This window comes from Pseudonaja textilis, chromosome 16, assembly GCF_049901715.1.
Source record: "Pseudonaja textilis isolate UNSWEBS1 chromosome 16, rPseTex1.2, whole genome shotgun sequence".
NCBI lineage: Eukaryota > Metazoa > Chordata > Lepidosauria > Squamata > Elapidae > Pseudonaja > Pseudonaja textilis.
The window spans coordinates 7,401,277-7,417,284 of NC_142005.1; the positions used below are offsets into that span (position 1 = coordinate 7,401,277).

The following is a 16,008-nucleotide window of genomic DNA, read 5'->3' on the forward strand; positions in this document are numbered from 1 at the left end:
TTGGGACTGCACCCAAGGCACCTATTACTATTGGTCCTACTCCGTTAATCTGTTAAAAACGAGAGTGTTCCTAGGGGGCAAATGAAACTGAGTTGCACACATCCCCTCCTTGGGTGGGGGTCGTGGAAAAGGGGCAATGGAGGAATGGGAAAACAAGGGGCGGGTTAAGAAAGTTTTTTTTTCCCCAACTGGGGGACTTTTAGACAGGTGGACTTCAACTCCCAGAATTCCCCAGCCGGCATGTCAGGCTCAAGACATCAGAGCCACTCATGAATATCCCACAGGTATTTTTTTTTCCCCAAGAGACAACTGGACTTTCTGGTTATTCTTTGAAGAAAAAAATAATCCAACCTGTCAAACCAGTGTACTTATTACAGAAAATGGGTGGAAGGAGAAGCTGACAGGTTTATTGCATCCTTTGTGGGTGAGAAGAGCAGCGACGTTTCGATGAAATCTCATTCGTCACAAGCCTGAAGATGACGAATGAGATTTTGTCGAAACGTCGCCAAAATACATCCAATTTTACGTGGGAGAAAACCCGAATAACCAAAGATCCACATACAAATACCCGTGAAAACCTTGGAAAATATATATATTCTTTAAAGTACATAAGTGCTTAATAAACAGTGTATTGTCTGAATCAATTTACTTACACAATAATAACAATACTGAGAATCATAATGATAACATTTGTAGTAATAATACCGTTTGCTTAGGTATAATCCAATTCTTGCATCCTTTGCTTATACATATCAGTGATCTTTCATTGTCTAATTTCTACCTCTTTTATCTAACCATTGATAAGACAAATCCATGTTAGAAAGTATTCTGTTTCTTCCTTATCTTTTATTATTAATATCAGTCTATCCATCTCTGCACATTCTAATATTTTTCTAATTATACTCTCATCTGTAGGTGTATCCTCATTTTTCCAATATTGGGCCAATACCATTCTTGCTGCTGTCAACCTATGTATTATAAATAGGTAATCCCTTTATAATAACTTTCTGGTAATATACCTAAAAAAGAAAAACCAGAAAGAGAAATTCCTAATTTTATATTTGTGGGCAGTTTGTTTGTGTGTGTGTGTTGTGTGTGTGTGAGGAAGCAATAGATTTCCATCCTTGATTTAAAATGCTGCCTTGTCAGTTGCATAAAGAAATCAAATCGGAAACTTCCCATTATTTGAAGCAGAAATGGAGAGGAAATTCTCAGTTTTGCATGAAGGTCAGAGAGGAAGCTGCAGATTTCCAGGTTTTTTTAAAAAAACTGAAAATGCAGATTTTGCTGCAGAATTTATTCTTTTGTTTTTAAATTATTATTATTTTTTAAATAATTGTTTTGCTTTCCTTTTGTCAGTGTGGATTTGCTTTAACATGGGGCAAGATGACAGAGGGAATGAATGAATGAATGAATGAATCTTTCCGGTTTCCTATCCAATGGAAAGGGGGTAGTGAAACATCAGCAGTCCTGCAGATGTTGCACCACTCCTGCCATCTAGGAATGTTCTTTATTTAGTGTATGACTGAGCCTTCAAACATAAAAAAAGGTGCTTCTTGCGGAGGGGTGTCCTTCCTAGTGTCCTCACAACAGCCCTGCCAGGTAGGCTGGTCTGGGAGGAGAGCAAGGGCGGGTTAGAAGCGGCAGGCCCCGTCTCCATGGCAACGGGAGCCGGGCGGCTGCGCGCGAGCCTCCTTCCTCCCGCCCACTTTCCAGGCGCCAGCGTGCCGATTGGCCGAGCGGCGAAGCGAAGAGGGCGGGACCGGAAGCGGCGGCCGGGGTTGCCATGGGGGCGGCGGCGGCGGCGGCGAGCGGGGCCTCGTGCCGGTGCGGCGGGAAGGGCCGAGCCCGTCTGGACCCCTGCGGGGGGCTCTGCCTCCTCCTCACCTACCTGAGCGTGGGCTACGCCGATTACGTCATTCTGGAGCACGTCCTGCTCCAGCCTGGCTTCCGGGACAGGTAGGCCCGCCCTCGGCCCTCTGCACATGCTCAGGAGCGCCGGGCTTGGGATTGTTGGGAGTTTCTTTTCCCGGGGTGGGAAGGTCTCTTTTTGCGTCTGGGAGGGGAATGCGGTAATTAGGTGGAGGGGGAAGGGAGCCCTTTTCACATGCTCAGGAGCTGGGGGACCCAGAAGGAAGGAGCCTTCTGCACATGCTCAGGAGCTCACTGACCTAGCAAGAAGCTGTATGTGTTCAGGAACTCAGTGATCTAGGAGGAGAAAGTGCTGCCTGCACATACTCACGTGCTTGGTGGTCCAGAAGGAAGGTGCCCCCTGCACATGTTCAGGAGCTCAGTGCTATGGAAGGAAGACATGCTCTGTACACGCTCAGGAGCTCAGGGATCCAGAAGGAAGATGCCTTATGCATATGCTCAGGAGCTCACTGATCTAGCAAGAAGGTGCCTTCTGCACATGTTCAGGAGCTCAGTGGCCTAGGAGGAGGAGCAGATGCTGTCTGTACATGCTCAGGAACTTGGTGATCCAGAAGGAAGACGCCCCCAGCACATGCTCAAGAGGCCAGTGCCCTAGAAGGAAGATGCTCTCTGCACATGCTCCAGGAGCTCAGGGATCCAGAAAGACGGTGCCTTCTGCGCATACTCACTGGCTCAAATCAGCCGGGTTGGTAAAAGTACCCCGGTCTCCAATCTGCAATCAGATAATAAAAGATAGGAGGATTATTTTGAATATTTAACATCTGTTCAAAGCAGGCGGTGATCTTGCAAATTGGCGCATAATCTTACCACATTAATTTTAACCATCGTTTACATTTCTTTCCAGCTTCTGGTGTCCTTTCCATGCTGTGGCTTTCAACCTCGTTGTTCTGATGCTTCTCGTCTGCCACACGAGGGCTGTATTTGCCGACCCAGGTGAACCCTCCAAAGTCTCCATTCTATATTTTGCAGGAAGGCAGTTATCACTCCAGCTGTGGTGCTGAGTTGTGCCTTGTTTACTTTCCCTGCCATGGGCCAGCCCAGCTCGGTTTTACAAACCATGTTTGGTGGCCCGTTCAACATTTACAACAGTTCGAAGTTACAACGGCCCTGGGGAAAAAAAAGTGACTTATATGACCATTTTTCACACAACTGTCACACAAGGGTCATGGGATCAAATTTCAGACCTGACTCATATTTAGGATGGTCGTAGTGCCCCCGGGGGTCACACGATCCCCTTTTGCAACCTTCTGGCCAGCCAAGTCAACGGGGAAACCAGATTTCACTTAAACAACCCTGTGACTGACCTCACAACTGCAAGTGATTCACTTAACAAGCGTGGCAAGAAAGCTCGTAAAACGGGACAACAAAAACTCAACTGTCTCACTTACCGACAGAAAGCTGGGACTCCATTGTGCTCGTAAGTCGGGGACTCCCTGCATAAGGCCTGAAACTAGCCAGTGGTGACTTTCCTTGTAGCTTAAGGCAATCTTTTCCAAACTTGACAACTTCTAAGACGTGGACTTCAACTCCCAGAATTCCCTAGCTTTCATATGCAAATGTATCACAAGGAATTCTGGGAGTTGAAGTCCACCCATTTTAATACTGCCGACGTTAAGATCTACTAAATCTATATATATATAAAAGCGAAATGCCCCTCACGCATCATCACAAAATCTCCAGCACTGTAAAGCCTAAAAACTTGAAATTGGGCATTTATGTTCCTCTTGGCTTCCAGGTGCTGACTAAGAAAGGATTTTTCCAAATGACCATCAGAGCATTAGTATATCCTATATTATTATTATTATTATTATTATTATTATTATTATTATTATTATTAACATGCTCTGATGCTAAGGAGTTCTACTCCCCCTCCCCACCTGGAAAGAAATCTCTTCCAAATGCAAAACACAAGCAGAGGAGTTTCAGTTTTACAGCACCAAGCAGCTTCAGTCCAGAACAGTTGAGCTAAGCCACGCCCATGCTCCTTGCTGTCTCTTTGCTCGCCCAGCAAATACCCTTTCAGTTTCCAAACAGCCCTCAACACTCACACACACTAACAGGACGCTAGCCAGATGAATACCGATGGATGCTGGTAGGCAGAGGCAGAATTTCCCCCCCTTTTTTTCCTCTCCAAAAACTAAGCCCAACCACGTACTTTTCATAGCGAAGCACGGCTATCGAGCTAGTATAAAATAAAACCCACGTTGCAATATTTTTTGCTCATCTTTTTCGCTGCTCTCTCAGGGATCGCGGTAAATCTGGGGTCCTTGACTTGGAAAGAGCGTCACTTACGGATCTGTTGTCATTTCGGCAATTTCAGTTTACGCATCTTTGGAAAAAGGTTTTTTTAAAAAAATCCGTTCGTTTTAGTTTGGCTGCCGAGATTGATTATGGACATACGGACATCTCCGCTCCTTTGGGGCTGGTGCCTTTGGATTGATTGTCCTTTCGACAACTAGGCTTCAGTCTACGCATCTTTAGAAAGTGGGTGTTATTTTGGTTTGTTTTAAATCTGCCCTCCAAACAAGCCGTCCATTAGTTTTAGTTTTGGCTGCCGGAGACTGATTTATGGACATCTCGGCTTCTGGCCTTCGTGATCCCAAATCAAAATATTTATCGGGCTGAAATTCTTCAGCTGCGTCACTGCCAGGAGAACATCTCAGATTGAGTAATCCTCCGTTGTCATTGTCAGAAATATGTTCTGGTTTTGGAGAGAGGCTTTGTGTGTGTGTGTGTGTGCAAATGACGGACAGAAAAGAAGGAACAGAGATTATGAGTGTATCTCTGCTCCCCCCCACTTCCCTGCAATTGTTTGGCTTGTTCTTCCATTTGTTTGCTTCAAATATGTACTAATGGCTTCCTTGGATGGGATCTGAGATTGAGAACTAGAACTGTGGCCAAACAGATGCTCCTGAACAGGACAAGAACAGGCCCATGACGTAAAAGCTACCTAATTTTCCATACATACGTCACAGGCCTGTTCTTGTTCTGTTCAGGAGCATCTGTTTGGCCACAGTTCTAGTTCTCAATCTCAGATCCCATCCAAGGAAGCCATTAGTATATCTTTGAAGCAAACAGACAGACAGACAGATAGATAGATAGATAGATAGATAGATAGATAGATAGATAGATAGATAGATAGATAGATAGATAGATAGATAGATAGATAGATGTTGAGATAGTTATTGAGATAGATAGATAGATAGATAGATAGATAGATAGATAGATAGATAGATAGATATTGAGATAGTTATTGAGATAGATTAGATAGATAGAGATAAATAGATATTGACATAGATAGATATTGAGATAGTTATTGACATAGATAGATAGATAGATAGATAGATATTGAGATAGATAGATTAGATAGATAGAGATAAATAGATAGATATTGAGATAGATAGATAGATAGATAGATAGATAGATAGATAGATAGATAGATAGATATTGAGATAGTTATTGAGATAGATAGATATTGAGATAGATAGATAGATTGAGATAAATAGATAGATATTGAGATAGTTATTGAGACAGATAGATAGATAGATAGATAGATAGATAGATAGATAGATAGATAGATAGATATTGTCACCCCAAAGATGTTTTTGGATTTAGAAAAGATCAGCACTGGCTCTTCCAGGAAGCATTAAGAAAAAAAGCATTAGGGGTGTGGGAGGGGATATAATTGATAGAGACCCCCCCCCCTCTCCTGATATATCCACAGATCTGGCCCAAGCCCAGACAGGTAGATATTCATCTGGAAGATATTATTACTTTTTGTTAGAGAAGGAAGAAGACTTTAAAATAAATAAATAAAGCTCTCTTGGAGGAGGAAAAACAACGGAGTGATTTGGAACATGAAAGGGTGAGGAAAGAAGGAACGTGCTGTGTGAGTTTTGCACCATGGTTTAGGGAATCCTTGCTGTTGTTAAGTGAGTCACACAGTCATTAAATGAATCAGGCTGAAGAGTTTAGGTCAGGGGTCTCCAAACTTGGCAACTTTAAGACTTGTGGACTTCAAGTCTTAAAAGTCCACAAGTCTTAAAAGTTGTCAAGTTTGGGGACCCCTGGTTTAGGTCATTAAATGAATCAGGCTGAAGAATTAGTCATCAGTCGTTAAATGAATCAGGCTGAAGAATCTTGGTGTTTATTTTTTCCCCCAGGGGTGGTCCCACTTCCCGACACCGCCCTCGATTTCTCCGATCTGCGGAGCAGCAACGGCAACAACGCCGCGCATCAGAACATCCGTGTGAGTTGTGAAATTTGCAGGTTTCTGTACCCACAAGAGGACCAAGTCCTCCATGGCAGGCCCTGCTGATGGTCCCGAAGGGGAGAAGAGAAAATGCACATTTATTTTCTGTGTTTCCCTTTATTGATATGATTGGGCAGCCACTTAGATCAGAATCTCCCAACCTTGACAGCTTTAGGAGAGGTGGACATCAACTCCCAGAATTCCCCCAGCCAGATGGCTTTCATGCCTAAGGCGGGACTAGAACTCCCAGTCTCCTGGTGATTGGCCCAAAGTCACCCAGCTGGCTTTCGTGTCTAAGGCGGGACTAGAACTCCCAGTCTCCCGGTGATTGGCCCCAAAGTCACTCAGCTGGCTTTCATGTCTAAGGCGGGACTAGAACTCCCAGTCTCCTGGTGATTGGCCGAAAGTCACTCAGCTGGCTTTCGTGTCTAAGGCGGGACTAGAACTCCCAGTCTCCTGGTGATTGGCCCCAAATCACTCAGCTGGCTTTCATGTCTAAGGTGGGACTAGAACTCTCAGTCTCCTGGTGATTGGCCCCATATCACTCAGCTGGCTTTCATGTCTAAGGCGGGACTAGAACTCCCAGTCTCCTGGTGATTGGCCCCAAATCACTCAGCTGGCTTTCGTGTCTAAGGCGGGACTAGAACTCCCAGTCTCCTGGTGATTGGCCCCAAATCACTCAGCTGGCTTTCATGTCTAAGGCGGGACTAGAACTCCCAGTCTCCCGGTGATTGGCCCCAAATCACTCAGCTGGCTTTCGTGTCTAAGGCGGGACTAGAACTCCCAGTCTCCTGGTGATTGGCCCCAAATCACTCAGCTGGCTTTCATGTCTAAGGCGGGACTAGAACTCCCAGTCTCCTGGTGATTGGCCCAAAGTCACCCAATCAGCTTTCATGCCTTAAGGCAGGACTAGAACTCCCAGTCTCCTGGATTCACCACCCCTTCCAAACCAGCTCTGATATTTTGAATGCCAGATTATTGGGAGAAAACCGGGAGGGGGGGGGGTGTCCCACCATAAAGTCCTTGGCCCAGATCCTTCCGAAACCTGGTCTTCTCTCCAGGAGGTACTCTATGGTAACTAAATCTCATCCTACAGCTATCAAAGTCTTGGTTGAAATTCACTCCCTGGGGAATTCTGGGAGTTGAAGTCCACGAAGTCTTTCAAGTTGCCACCTTTGGAGATTCCTGACCTAAACGAATTCTACCTGCCAGTCGTTTCTTCCCTTGTTTTCTTCCAGCATTTCCATTTTTATTTTATTTTTATTTATTTTTTCCATTTTAATTTTTTTAGAATCACGAGGACTGGACGGTTTGCAACCGGTGTGAAACCTACCGCCCGCCGCGGGCCCATCACTGCCGGATTTGTCACCGCTGCGTGCGCCGGATGGACCACCACTGCCCTTGGTGAGCTTCGAGATGGTTGCGGCTTGGGCGGAGAACAGGCCAGCCCGGGCCCCTGAGCGGCTGAGCCTGATGGGTTCTGTTGTTGCACGGCTTGGTTTGGGGACCGCGCCCCTGGCTGGCCCTACCCCTCCCTGCCCAGTCCGTCTTTTATCATGCGTGTGTAACATGGCGCGCATTCCCGACCTCGCTGACCGTTGGCAGTTCTGACTCGTCCCTGTCCTGAGTCGCGTGGTCGCCTTTTTGGACGGGCAGAGTCCGTGGGGGAAGGCAGATTCACTTAACAACTGTGGCAAGGAAGGTCGTAAAACTCAACCTAGCAAATTCTTCCCCCCCACCCCTCCAAGCAGCATACAGTTTGGGCTCCGTCACAGTCGTACGTCGAGGACTTGCCTGTAAAGTTTGATTGGACGTCGCTGTGGGTTTCTATTCTATATATATATTCTATATATAAACAATATATATCTATATATTCTATCTATCTATCTATCTATCTATATCTATCTACACTATCATCTCTCTCTCTCTCTCTATCTATCATATCTATCTATCTATCTATCATCTATCTATCTATCTATCTATCTATCTATCTATATCTATCATCTATCTATCTATATCTATCTATCTATATCTAGCATCTATCTCTATCTATCTATCTATCTATCTATCTATCTATCTATATCTATATCTATCATCTATCTATCTATCTATCTATCTATCTATCTATCTATCTATCTATCTATCTATCTTCTATACATTCTTTTCCTTCACAGGATCAACAACTGCGTGGGAGAACTCAACCAGAAATACTTCATCCAGTTCCTTTTCTACACAGGTATAGTTTTAGAAGTGGGATCCACCCGCTGGGATCCCAAGGAGGGAGGGGAGCGGGAGAATCAGATCAGATCCAGATTTAACAGAGTTGGAAGGGGACCTTGGAGGTCATCTAGTCCAACACCACCACCACCCGCCGCCCAAGCAGGAGGCCCTATACCATTTCTGACAGATGGAAGTCCAGTCTGTTCTTGGAAAGCTTTAGCCCAGATTTAACAGATTAATGGGGTCGGAAGGTACCTTTAGAGGTCATCTAGACCAACCCCCTCCCCTGCCCAAGCAGGAGTCCCTACGCCATTAAAAGACAAATAGCAGTCCAGTCTCTTCTTGAAAGCTTCCGGGGATGAAGCGTCTGCAACTTCTGAAAGCAAGCTGTTTCACTGAATCTAAAAATAATTAGAGTTGGAAGGAACATTGAGGTCATCTAGCCCATCCCCATTCCCACTCCCCCGATCTAAGCAGGAGACCCTGCACCATTTCTGACAGAGGGGCAGTCTTCTTGAAAGCTTGGCCCCAGATTTAACAGATGAATGAAGTTGGAAGGGATCTTGGAGGTCATCTAGACCAGCCCCCAACCAGGAGACCCCTACGCCATTTCAAACGGAGGGCAGTCTCTTCTTGAAAGCTTCCAAGGGACGGACCTCCCACAACTGCTCCCTCATCCCCATCAAAGGATACGAGAAAACTCAGTCGTTCGCACACGGGCCATCCTCGACTTACGGCCGTTGGGTTTAGCGTCCGTTCGAAGTGACGACGGCCCTGTCAAAAAGCCAAGATGCTGAACCAGAGAAAACGGTTGCTCTGTGGGAAATGGGAGCGGTGCGCTTGCGGCCTTCGTCCACTAGAGGCTGCTCCGAGCCCACTTGTCTTCCCTCCTGCACTTCCCTCTCCTCCAAGGCGGGTGTCTCCAACCTTGTGGGCCCTTGAAGGCTGGTGGACTCCAACTTCCAGCATCCCCCAGCTAGCCAGGAAAGATGATAGAGTTGGAAGAGACCAGAAGGGTCATCTAAGGCAAGGGTCTTCTAGTCGGAGGTCTTCTAGTCTAACCCCTGCCCAGGAGGTAGAATGTCAGAACTGGAAGGGACCTCAGAGGTCATCTAGTCCAACCCTGGCTCAGAATACAGAATAGCAAGAGTTGGAAGGGACCTCAGAGGTCATCTAGTCCGACCCTGGCTCAGAATACAGAATAGCAAGAGTTGGAAGGGACCTCAGAGGTCATCTAGTCCGACCCTGGCTCAGAATACAGAATAGCAAGAGTTGGAAGGGACCTCGGAGGTCATCTAGTCCAGCCCTTGCTCAGAATACAGAATAGCAGACTTGGAAGGGACCTCAGAGGTCATCTAGTCCGAACCTTGGTCAGAATATAGAATGGCAGACTTGGAAGAGACCTCGGAGGTCATCTAGTCCGACCCTTGCTCAGAATACAGAATAGCAGAGTGGGAAGGGACCTCAGAGGTCATCTAGTCCAACCCCTGCTCAGAATACAGAATAGCAAGAGTTGGAAGGGACCTCAGAGGTCATCTAGTCCAACCCCCGCTCAGAATACAGAATAGCAAGAGTTGGAAGGGACCCCAGAGGTCATCTAGTCCAACCCTGGCTCAGAATACAGAATAGCAGGCTTGGAAGGGACCTCGGAGGTCTTCTAGCCTGACCCTCCCCCGACCAGAATACACCATCCCAGAGGCTGGAAGGGACCTCAGAGGTGGTCTAGTCCAACCCCCTGCCCAGAACACACACCATCCCAGGCACACGGTTGCCCGATCTCTCCTTAAAACCCTCCAGTGATGGGCGCCTGCCCCCCCTACAACATCTGGAGGCCAACCCTTCCCCTCATCCCATCGGTCTTCCCACGAGGGTTAGAAAAACCTCCTGAAACCTAAGACTGAGCCTTCCTTCCCCCCCCAAAATAATAATAATAAAAATAAATAATAACCGCAGAGGGATCCCCTTGTTTTCCTCATCTCCATTCTGGGGACGGACGAGAAGGAGCCCGCAGGATTAACGAGGGATCCAGAGAGAAAGAATTGGCTTGGCCTCTTCCTTCTCTTCCCCCCGTCCTCCGATTTTCCTCGGCGTCGGCTGACCTAATTTTCCCGGCCACAGGCTTGGCGAGTCTCTACTCCATGGGGCTGGTTTTGGCCACCTGGGTGTGGCCCCTGGACAGGATCTCGGCCAGCAGATCCGAAGGCGGCGTGGCCGGCAACCCCATCCAAATGTAAGCCTCTCTTTCCCCCTCCCTCCGCTTCCGTTCGCGCACCAGGCTTTTCCATCCTTCAAAAAAAACCACCCAAAATCTTATTTTTTTATTTTTTTTCCCCAACCTTCCAGAAACGGGAGTTTGGTCCTTTCCTTCACTTTGACCCTTAAAAAGAAGAAGAGAGAGAGGGGAAAAATAAAATAAACAGAAATAAGAGTCAAAAGAGAATTTGCCGTGTCACCCAGGCCTTGCCAAAGAACAACTGGAGCGCCAGATTTTTGGCACGGATTCGGGAGGGAGGGCGGGAAAAGACTGGCTAATTTGGCATCGACGGGAACGGCCGACCTCTCGTTTTATGGGAGCAGGGGAGAGGGGGTGGAAAATAAAAGGAAAATGGGTTTTTGGGGGTTAGCTTCTCTCTCGTTCGAATTTAGGGATTGGAGGGGCTGGGAAAGTGGGCGAAACCGGACTTTGCTTCCGGCGGTCGCTCAACGAGGCTGTCCTCGTTGAGGGACGGGAGTTAGAACAGCGCTGCAAAAATAAAAAGGGGGGGCTTAAGGCTGGTCGACCAATCACCAATGCTCTGCTTTTCTCCCCCCCCCTCCAAAAATAAATAATCCCAGTGCTCACCGGATCATCTTGCTAGTGGAGTCCATCCTCTTCGGCCTCTTCGTCACGGTGATATTTTACGACCAGGTGAGGTTGTAACTCGGGGGGAAAAGGGGCCGCGAGGGAGAGAATGCCACCGCCCGAGACCTCCTCAAACGCCCCCTCCCACCCACCCACCCGTCTGCTTTCCAGGTGGTCTCCATCATCACCGACGAGACCGCCGTAGAGCAGCTGCGCAACCGGCTTCAGAGGGAGGGTCCCCAGGCGGGGGGCCACACGCGCAAACCCAAGATTGCCCTCCTGCGTGAGGTCTTCGGCCGAGGTACGTCGGGACTCTGGGACAGAGGTCCTTCCTCTCCAAGCCTTTGCCTCCTCTTCCTTTCCTTTCTTCTCCTTTTCTCCTTCTCTCCTCCTGCTCCTCTTCCTCCTCCTCTTCTCCTTCTGTTCCCCATCTTCTTCTCTCCTTTTCTTCTTTCTCTTCCTCCAGTTCTCCTACATCATCTCCTTTTCTTCTTCTTCTTCCTCCTCTTCCTTCGCCATCTCCTCCTTTTCTCCTCCTCCTCTGCCTTCCTCCTCCTCCTGCTCCTTCACCACCTCCTCTCCTTCTCCTCTTCCTCTTCTTCTGTTCCCCATCTTCTTCTCCTTTTCTTCTTTCTCTTCCTCCTGTTCTTCTCCTCCATCATCTCCTTTTCTTCTTCCTCCTCCTCTTCTTCCTTCGCCATCTCCTCCTTTTCTCCTCCTCCTCCTCTGCCTTCCTCCTCCTCCTCCTCTTCCTCCTCCTCCTTTTTCTTCCTCCTACATCTCTTCTTCCTTCTCCTCCTTCACCTCCTTCTTTTCCTTCCTCTTCCACCTCTTCTCCTGCTCCGTCACCTCTTCCTCCTCTTCTCCTTCTCCTTTTCTCCTCCTCCTTCTTTTCCTTCCTCCTCCTTCTCCACTTGCTCTTCTTCTCTCCTCCTTTTCTTCTTCTTCCTCTTCCTCCTCCTCTTCTCCTTCTCCTTTTCTCCTCCTCCTTTTCTTCTCCTTTTTTCCTTCCTCCTCCACTACCTCCTCTTCTCCTTCTCCTTTTCTCCTTCTTTTCCTTTCTCCTCCTTCTCCTCCACTTGCTCTTCTTCTCTCCTCCTTTTCTTCCTCCTCCTCCTCTTCTCCTTTTCTTCTTCTTTTTTCTTCCTCCTGCACCTCCTCTTCTCTTGCTCCTTCACCACCTCCTCCTCTTCCTCTTCCACACTTGGGTGTTGGGGGAGGTACCAAATCTTTGCCGTACCCCCCCCCAAAAAAACACCCCAAAATCCCTCTTCCTCTCTTCTCCTGCCCAGGTCTGGTCATCTGCTGGTTTTTCCCCTGCAACTTCACCTCTCCGTCCACCGGCGGGCCGTCTTACAGCTACCTGCCCAACTACGACGTCTGACCTTCTCCTGGCCCGTCCCTCTCCGCTCGCTTCTCTTTCTCTCTTGGGGGGGGGTGGGGGAGATGAGAGGCACGCCCCCCCCACAATTCATCGGCTGCAGCAAAAGAAGGCGACCCCACCCACCCCCAGACGAGGTGACCCCTAAGCTGGAACAGCTCGCTCAAGAGGCCTAAAAGGGCCGCGGCCGGCTGGCCGGCCTATGAATCCCGGCACCCACTTACTTCTTCTTTCGGACTCTGGGCCCATGGGACACGCTTCTCCAATCAGCGCCCGTGCTTACAGCTGGCTCTGAAGGAAGATTTTTTGGGGTGGGGTGGGAGGGGAAGGGGAAACGGACAGCTTGGACCATGAAAGAGAAATGGGACGTGTGACCCATAAGCTCTCCCGAGAGGCCAGATCGCCCGACATCCGAGAGCTAAAAAGACGGGATCGTTCGAGCCTTTGGCGGATCCATCGATTACTCGTCATCGTGAACCTTCTCTTACCAAGGCAGGTGACCGACAGGTAGGGAAGGCCCCAAATTTACATCCCTTTCAAGCTTGGCCTGCCCACCCCAGCCCGCTTAAATGAGAGAGGTGGACGTCAACTCCCAGAATTCCCCAGCCAGGTGGCTTTCGTGCCTAAGGCGGGACTAGAACTCCCAGTCTCCTGGTGATTGGCCCAAAGTCACTCAGCTGGCTTTCATGTCTGAGGCGGGACTAGAACTCCCAGTCTCCTGGTGATTGGCCCAAAGTCACTCAGCTGGCTTTCATGTCTAAGGCGGGACTAGAACTCCCAGTCTCCTGGTGATTGGCCCAAAGTCCCCCAGTCGGCTTTCATGCCTAAGGCGGGACTAGAACTCCCAGTCTCCTGGTGATTGGCCCAAAGTCACTCAGCTGACTTTCATGTCTGAGGCGGGACTAGAACTTCCAGTCTCCTGGTGATTGGCCCAAAGTCACTCAGCTGGCTTTCATGTCTAAGGCGGGACTAGAACTTCCAGTCTCCTGGTGATTGGCCCAAAGTCACTCAGCTGGCTTTCATGTCTCAAGGCGGACTAGAACTCCCAGTCTCCTGGTGATTGGCCCAAAGTCCCCCAGTCGGCTTTCATAGCTAAGGCAGGACTAGAACTCCCCGTCTCCTGGTGATTGGCCCAAAGTCACCCAGTCGGCTTTCATGCCTAAGGCGGGACTAGAACTCCCCGTCTCCTGGGGATTGGCCCAAAGTCACTCAGCTGACTTTCATGTCTGAGGCGGGACTAGAACTTCCAGTCTCCTGGTGATTGGCCCAAAGTCACTCAGCTGGCTTTCATGTCTAAGGCGGGACTAGAACTTCCAGTCTCCTGGTGATTGGCCCAAAGTCACTCAGCTGGCTTTCATGTCTAAGGCGGGACTAGAACTCCCAGTCTCCTGGTGATTGGCCCAAAGTCCCCCAGTTGGCTTTCATAGCTAAGGCAGGACTAGAACTCCCCGTCTCCTGGTGATTGGCCCAAAGTCACCCAGTCGGCTTTCATGCCTAAGGCGGGACTAGAACTCCCAGTCTCCTCCACTTAGGACCACAGTTGGTAGCCAGGCTTTTTCCGTCGCCGAGAGCCAGGCGCTCATTCGGCGATGCGCAGCCCATGTGACGAACTTTATTCATAATTTTTTTTAAAGAGGATCGCTGCGGTCGCTAAGCCAAATCACACCGTCCTTAAGCGAATCCGGATTCGCTCGTCGGAAGCCGGCTGGGATGGCCGCAAAGGATGAATCCTGTGGCCTCAGGGACCCTTGCAACTGTCATAAACACGAGTGTCCAAATTTGATCCTGGAACCAGGGAGACGCCATGACCGGCAATTCTTGGCCACGACTCCCTTTTTAATTCCGGTCCCGTTGTAACTTAGGTCAGTCAACGGATGGTTGTAAGCGAAGGAGCTGCTGTATTTAAATCGGGGGGAGCCTTTGATCTCCCTCTCTAGCCTCTGCAGGAGGTCCAACTCTATTGTTCCTGAAGCAGCCAGGTCAGTCCCGAAAAAGAGCCCCCACCCCAACGCCTCCCCAAACGCACCAACACAGCGTCCTCTTCCTTACACCTGGTGAGCGTGACCCTTTTGCGTTGTAAACCCCTCTCCTCATTTCCAGCTCCTTTCGAGTCCCGGGTTCAGATCTTACCTATCTCACCCAAGAGACCCTTGGTTAAAGGTGTACATTTTTTTACCTGCTCCTCCCCATTTCACAGCGATGAGCGGCGAAACCCATTCGCCGCCCTAATTTTTCCAATGCTGGGGTGCGGGGTTAAGGGGGCAGAATGTTCCCCCCGCCCTCGACCTCATCCCTCCTGCACAAAACAAGGGGTGAGATTCCTTTGCTTCCTTTACCCAGAATTGTCTCTCCTTCCTCCTCCTCCTCCTCCTCCTCCTCCAAACTCATCCCCCGGGGCCCCTGTTTACCTGTAAATAGGCTTATTTATTCACTTTATTTATTGAGGCTGCCTCACTGGCAGCTTAAAAAAAATAAAAGAAACAGACAGACAGGTAGCAGCAGTCCATCAGCGGATGAGTTTGAAATCAAGCGTGCCCGGAACGAATCTCACTGTCGCCGCTCAAATCGGGCGACAGCCGGCTCTCCCTTCCCTCTTTTTGGATCCCTGGCATTGTTAGAACCTGGGATCTTTTCTAGCTAGATTGGTGTTTCCCAACCTTGGCCACTTTAAGATGGGTGGACTTCAACTCCCAGAATCCCCCGGTCAGAATGATTTAAGATGGGTGGACTTCAACTCCCAGAATCCCCCAGTCAGAATGATTTAAAATGAGTGGACTTCAACTCCCAGAATCCCCCAGTCAGCATGATTTAAGATGAGTGGACTTCAACTCCCAGAATCCCCAGTCAGCATGATTTAAGAGGGGTGGACTTCAACTCCCAGAATCCCCAGTCAGAATGATTTAAGAGGAGTGGACTTCAACTCCCAGAATCCCCAGTCAGAATGATTTAAGAGGAGTGGACTTCAACTCCCAGAATCCCCAGTCAGAATGATTTAAGAGGGGTGGACTTCAACTCCCAGAATTCCGGGGCCCAGCCCTGCACTCGCTGCCTTTTTAAAATCCCCAGATGGGATTTTTCTGGAGTAGCAACGCTGAGCTTTGAAAACATCAAACCACAAGATGGGCAGCAAAATACATTGAATAATAATAAAAGCTAATAAATTATCCAGCGGACTAAAGACTCCAATTCCGTGCAAATTTCACGACACCTCTCCCCGAGTCGCATCCAGAATCGCCTTCTGCGAAAATGTGCGAAACCGACAATTCTTTTATTAAAAAAACCAAAACCTACTGACCCACAAAAAGTTTGAACTTCAGATGTGCAAACTTACACCTGCTTTTACTCCTCTGAATAAACATCCGACATCGAGATACATTGGGA

At 48.6% G+C, this 16,008-nt stretch overlaps 1 protein-coding gene and 1 long non-coding RNA gene across 2 annotated transcripts in view; one reads left to right on the forward strand and one right to left on the reverse strand.

Moving 5' to 3' along the window:
• Nucleotides 1-3,471, reverse strand: part of LOC148124570 (uncharacterized) — a 153,143-nt gene extending 149,672 nt beyond the window's left edge. Inside the window, exon 1 of the long non-coding RNA XR_015739706.1 lies at nucleotides 3,436-3,471. This is a non-coding gene — a long non-coding RNA (uncharacterized LOC148124570). The remainder of the gene's footprint in view (nucleotides 1-3,435) is intronic.
• Nucleotides 1,765-15,791, forward strand: LOC113446589 (palmitoyltransferase ZDHHC3-like). The gene is made up of 9 exons (XM_087914110.1): nucleotides 1,765-1,959; nucleotides 2,777-2,865; nucleotides 6,096-6,181; nucleotides 7,476-7,588; nucleotides 8,359-8,420; nucleotides 10,523-10,634; nucleotides 11,240-11,312; nucleotides 11,418-11,547; nucleotides 12,539-15,791. The coding sequence occupies exons 1-9, from the start codon at nucleotides 1,787-1,789 to the stop codon at nucleotides 12,628-12,630; spliced, it is 930 nt and encodes a 309-aa protein (XP_087770236.1). The 5' UTR covers nucleotides 1,765-1,786; the 3' UTR covers nucleotides 12,631-15,791.
• Nucleotides 15,792-16,008: the final 217 nt, after the last annotated feature.

What these genes read in the sequence shown, in the direction of transcription:
- LOC113446589 (XM_087914110.1), top strand. Translation starts at nt 1,787, where the DNA reads ATGGGGGCGGCGGCGGCGGCGGCGAGCGGGGCCTCGTGCCGGTGCGGC. An exon ending in GGCTGTATTTGCCGACCCAG is followed by an intron (nt 2,866 to 6,095) that starts GTGAACCCTCCA and finishes TTTTTCCCCCAG; the next exon opens with GGGTGGTCCCACTTCCCGAC. An exon ending in CCGCGCATCAGAACATCCGT is followed by an intron (nt 6,182 to 7,475) that starts GTGAGTTGTGAA and finishes TAATTTTTTTAG; the next exon opens with AATCACGAGGACTGGACGGT.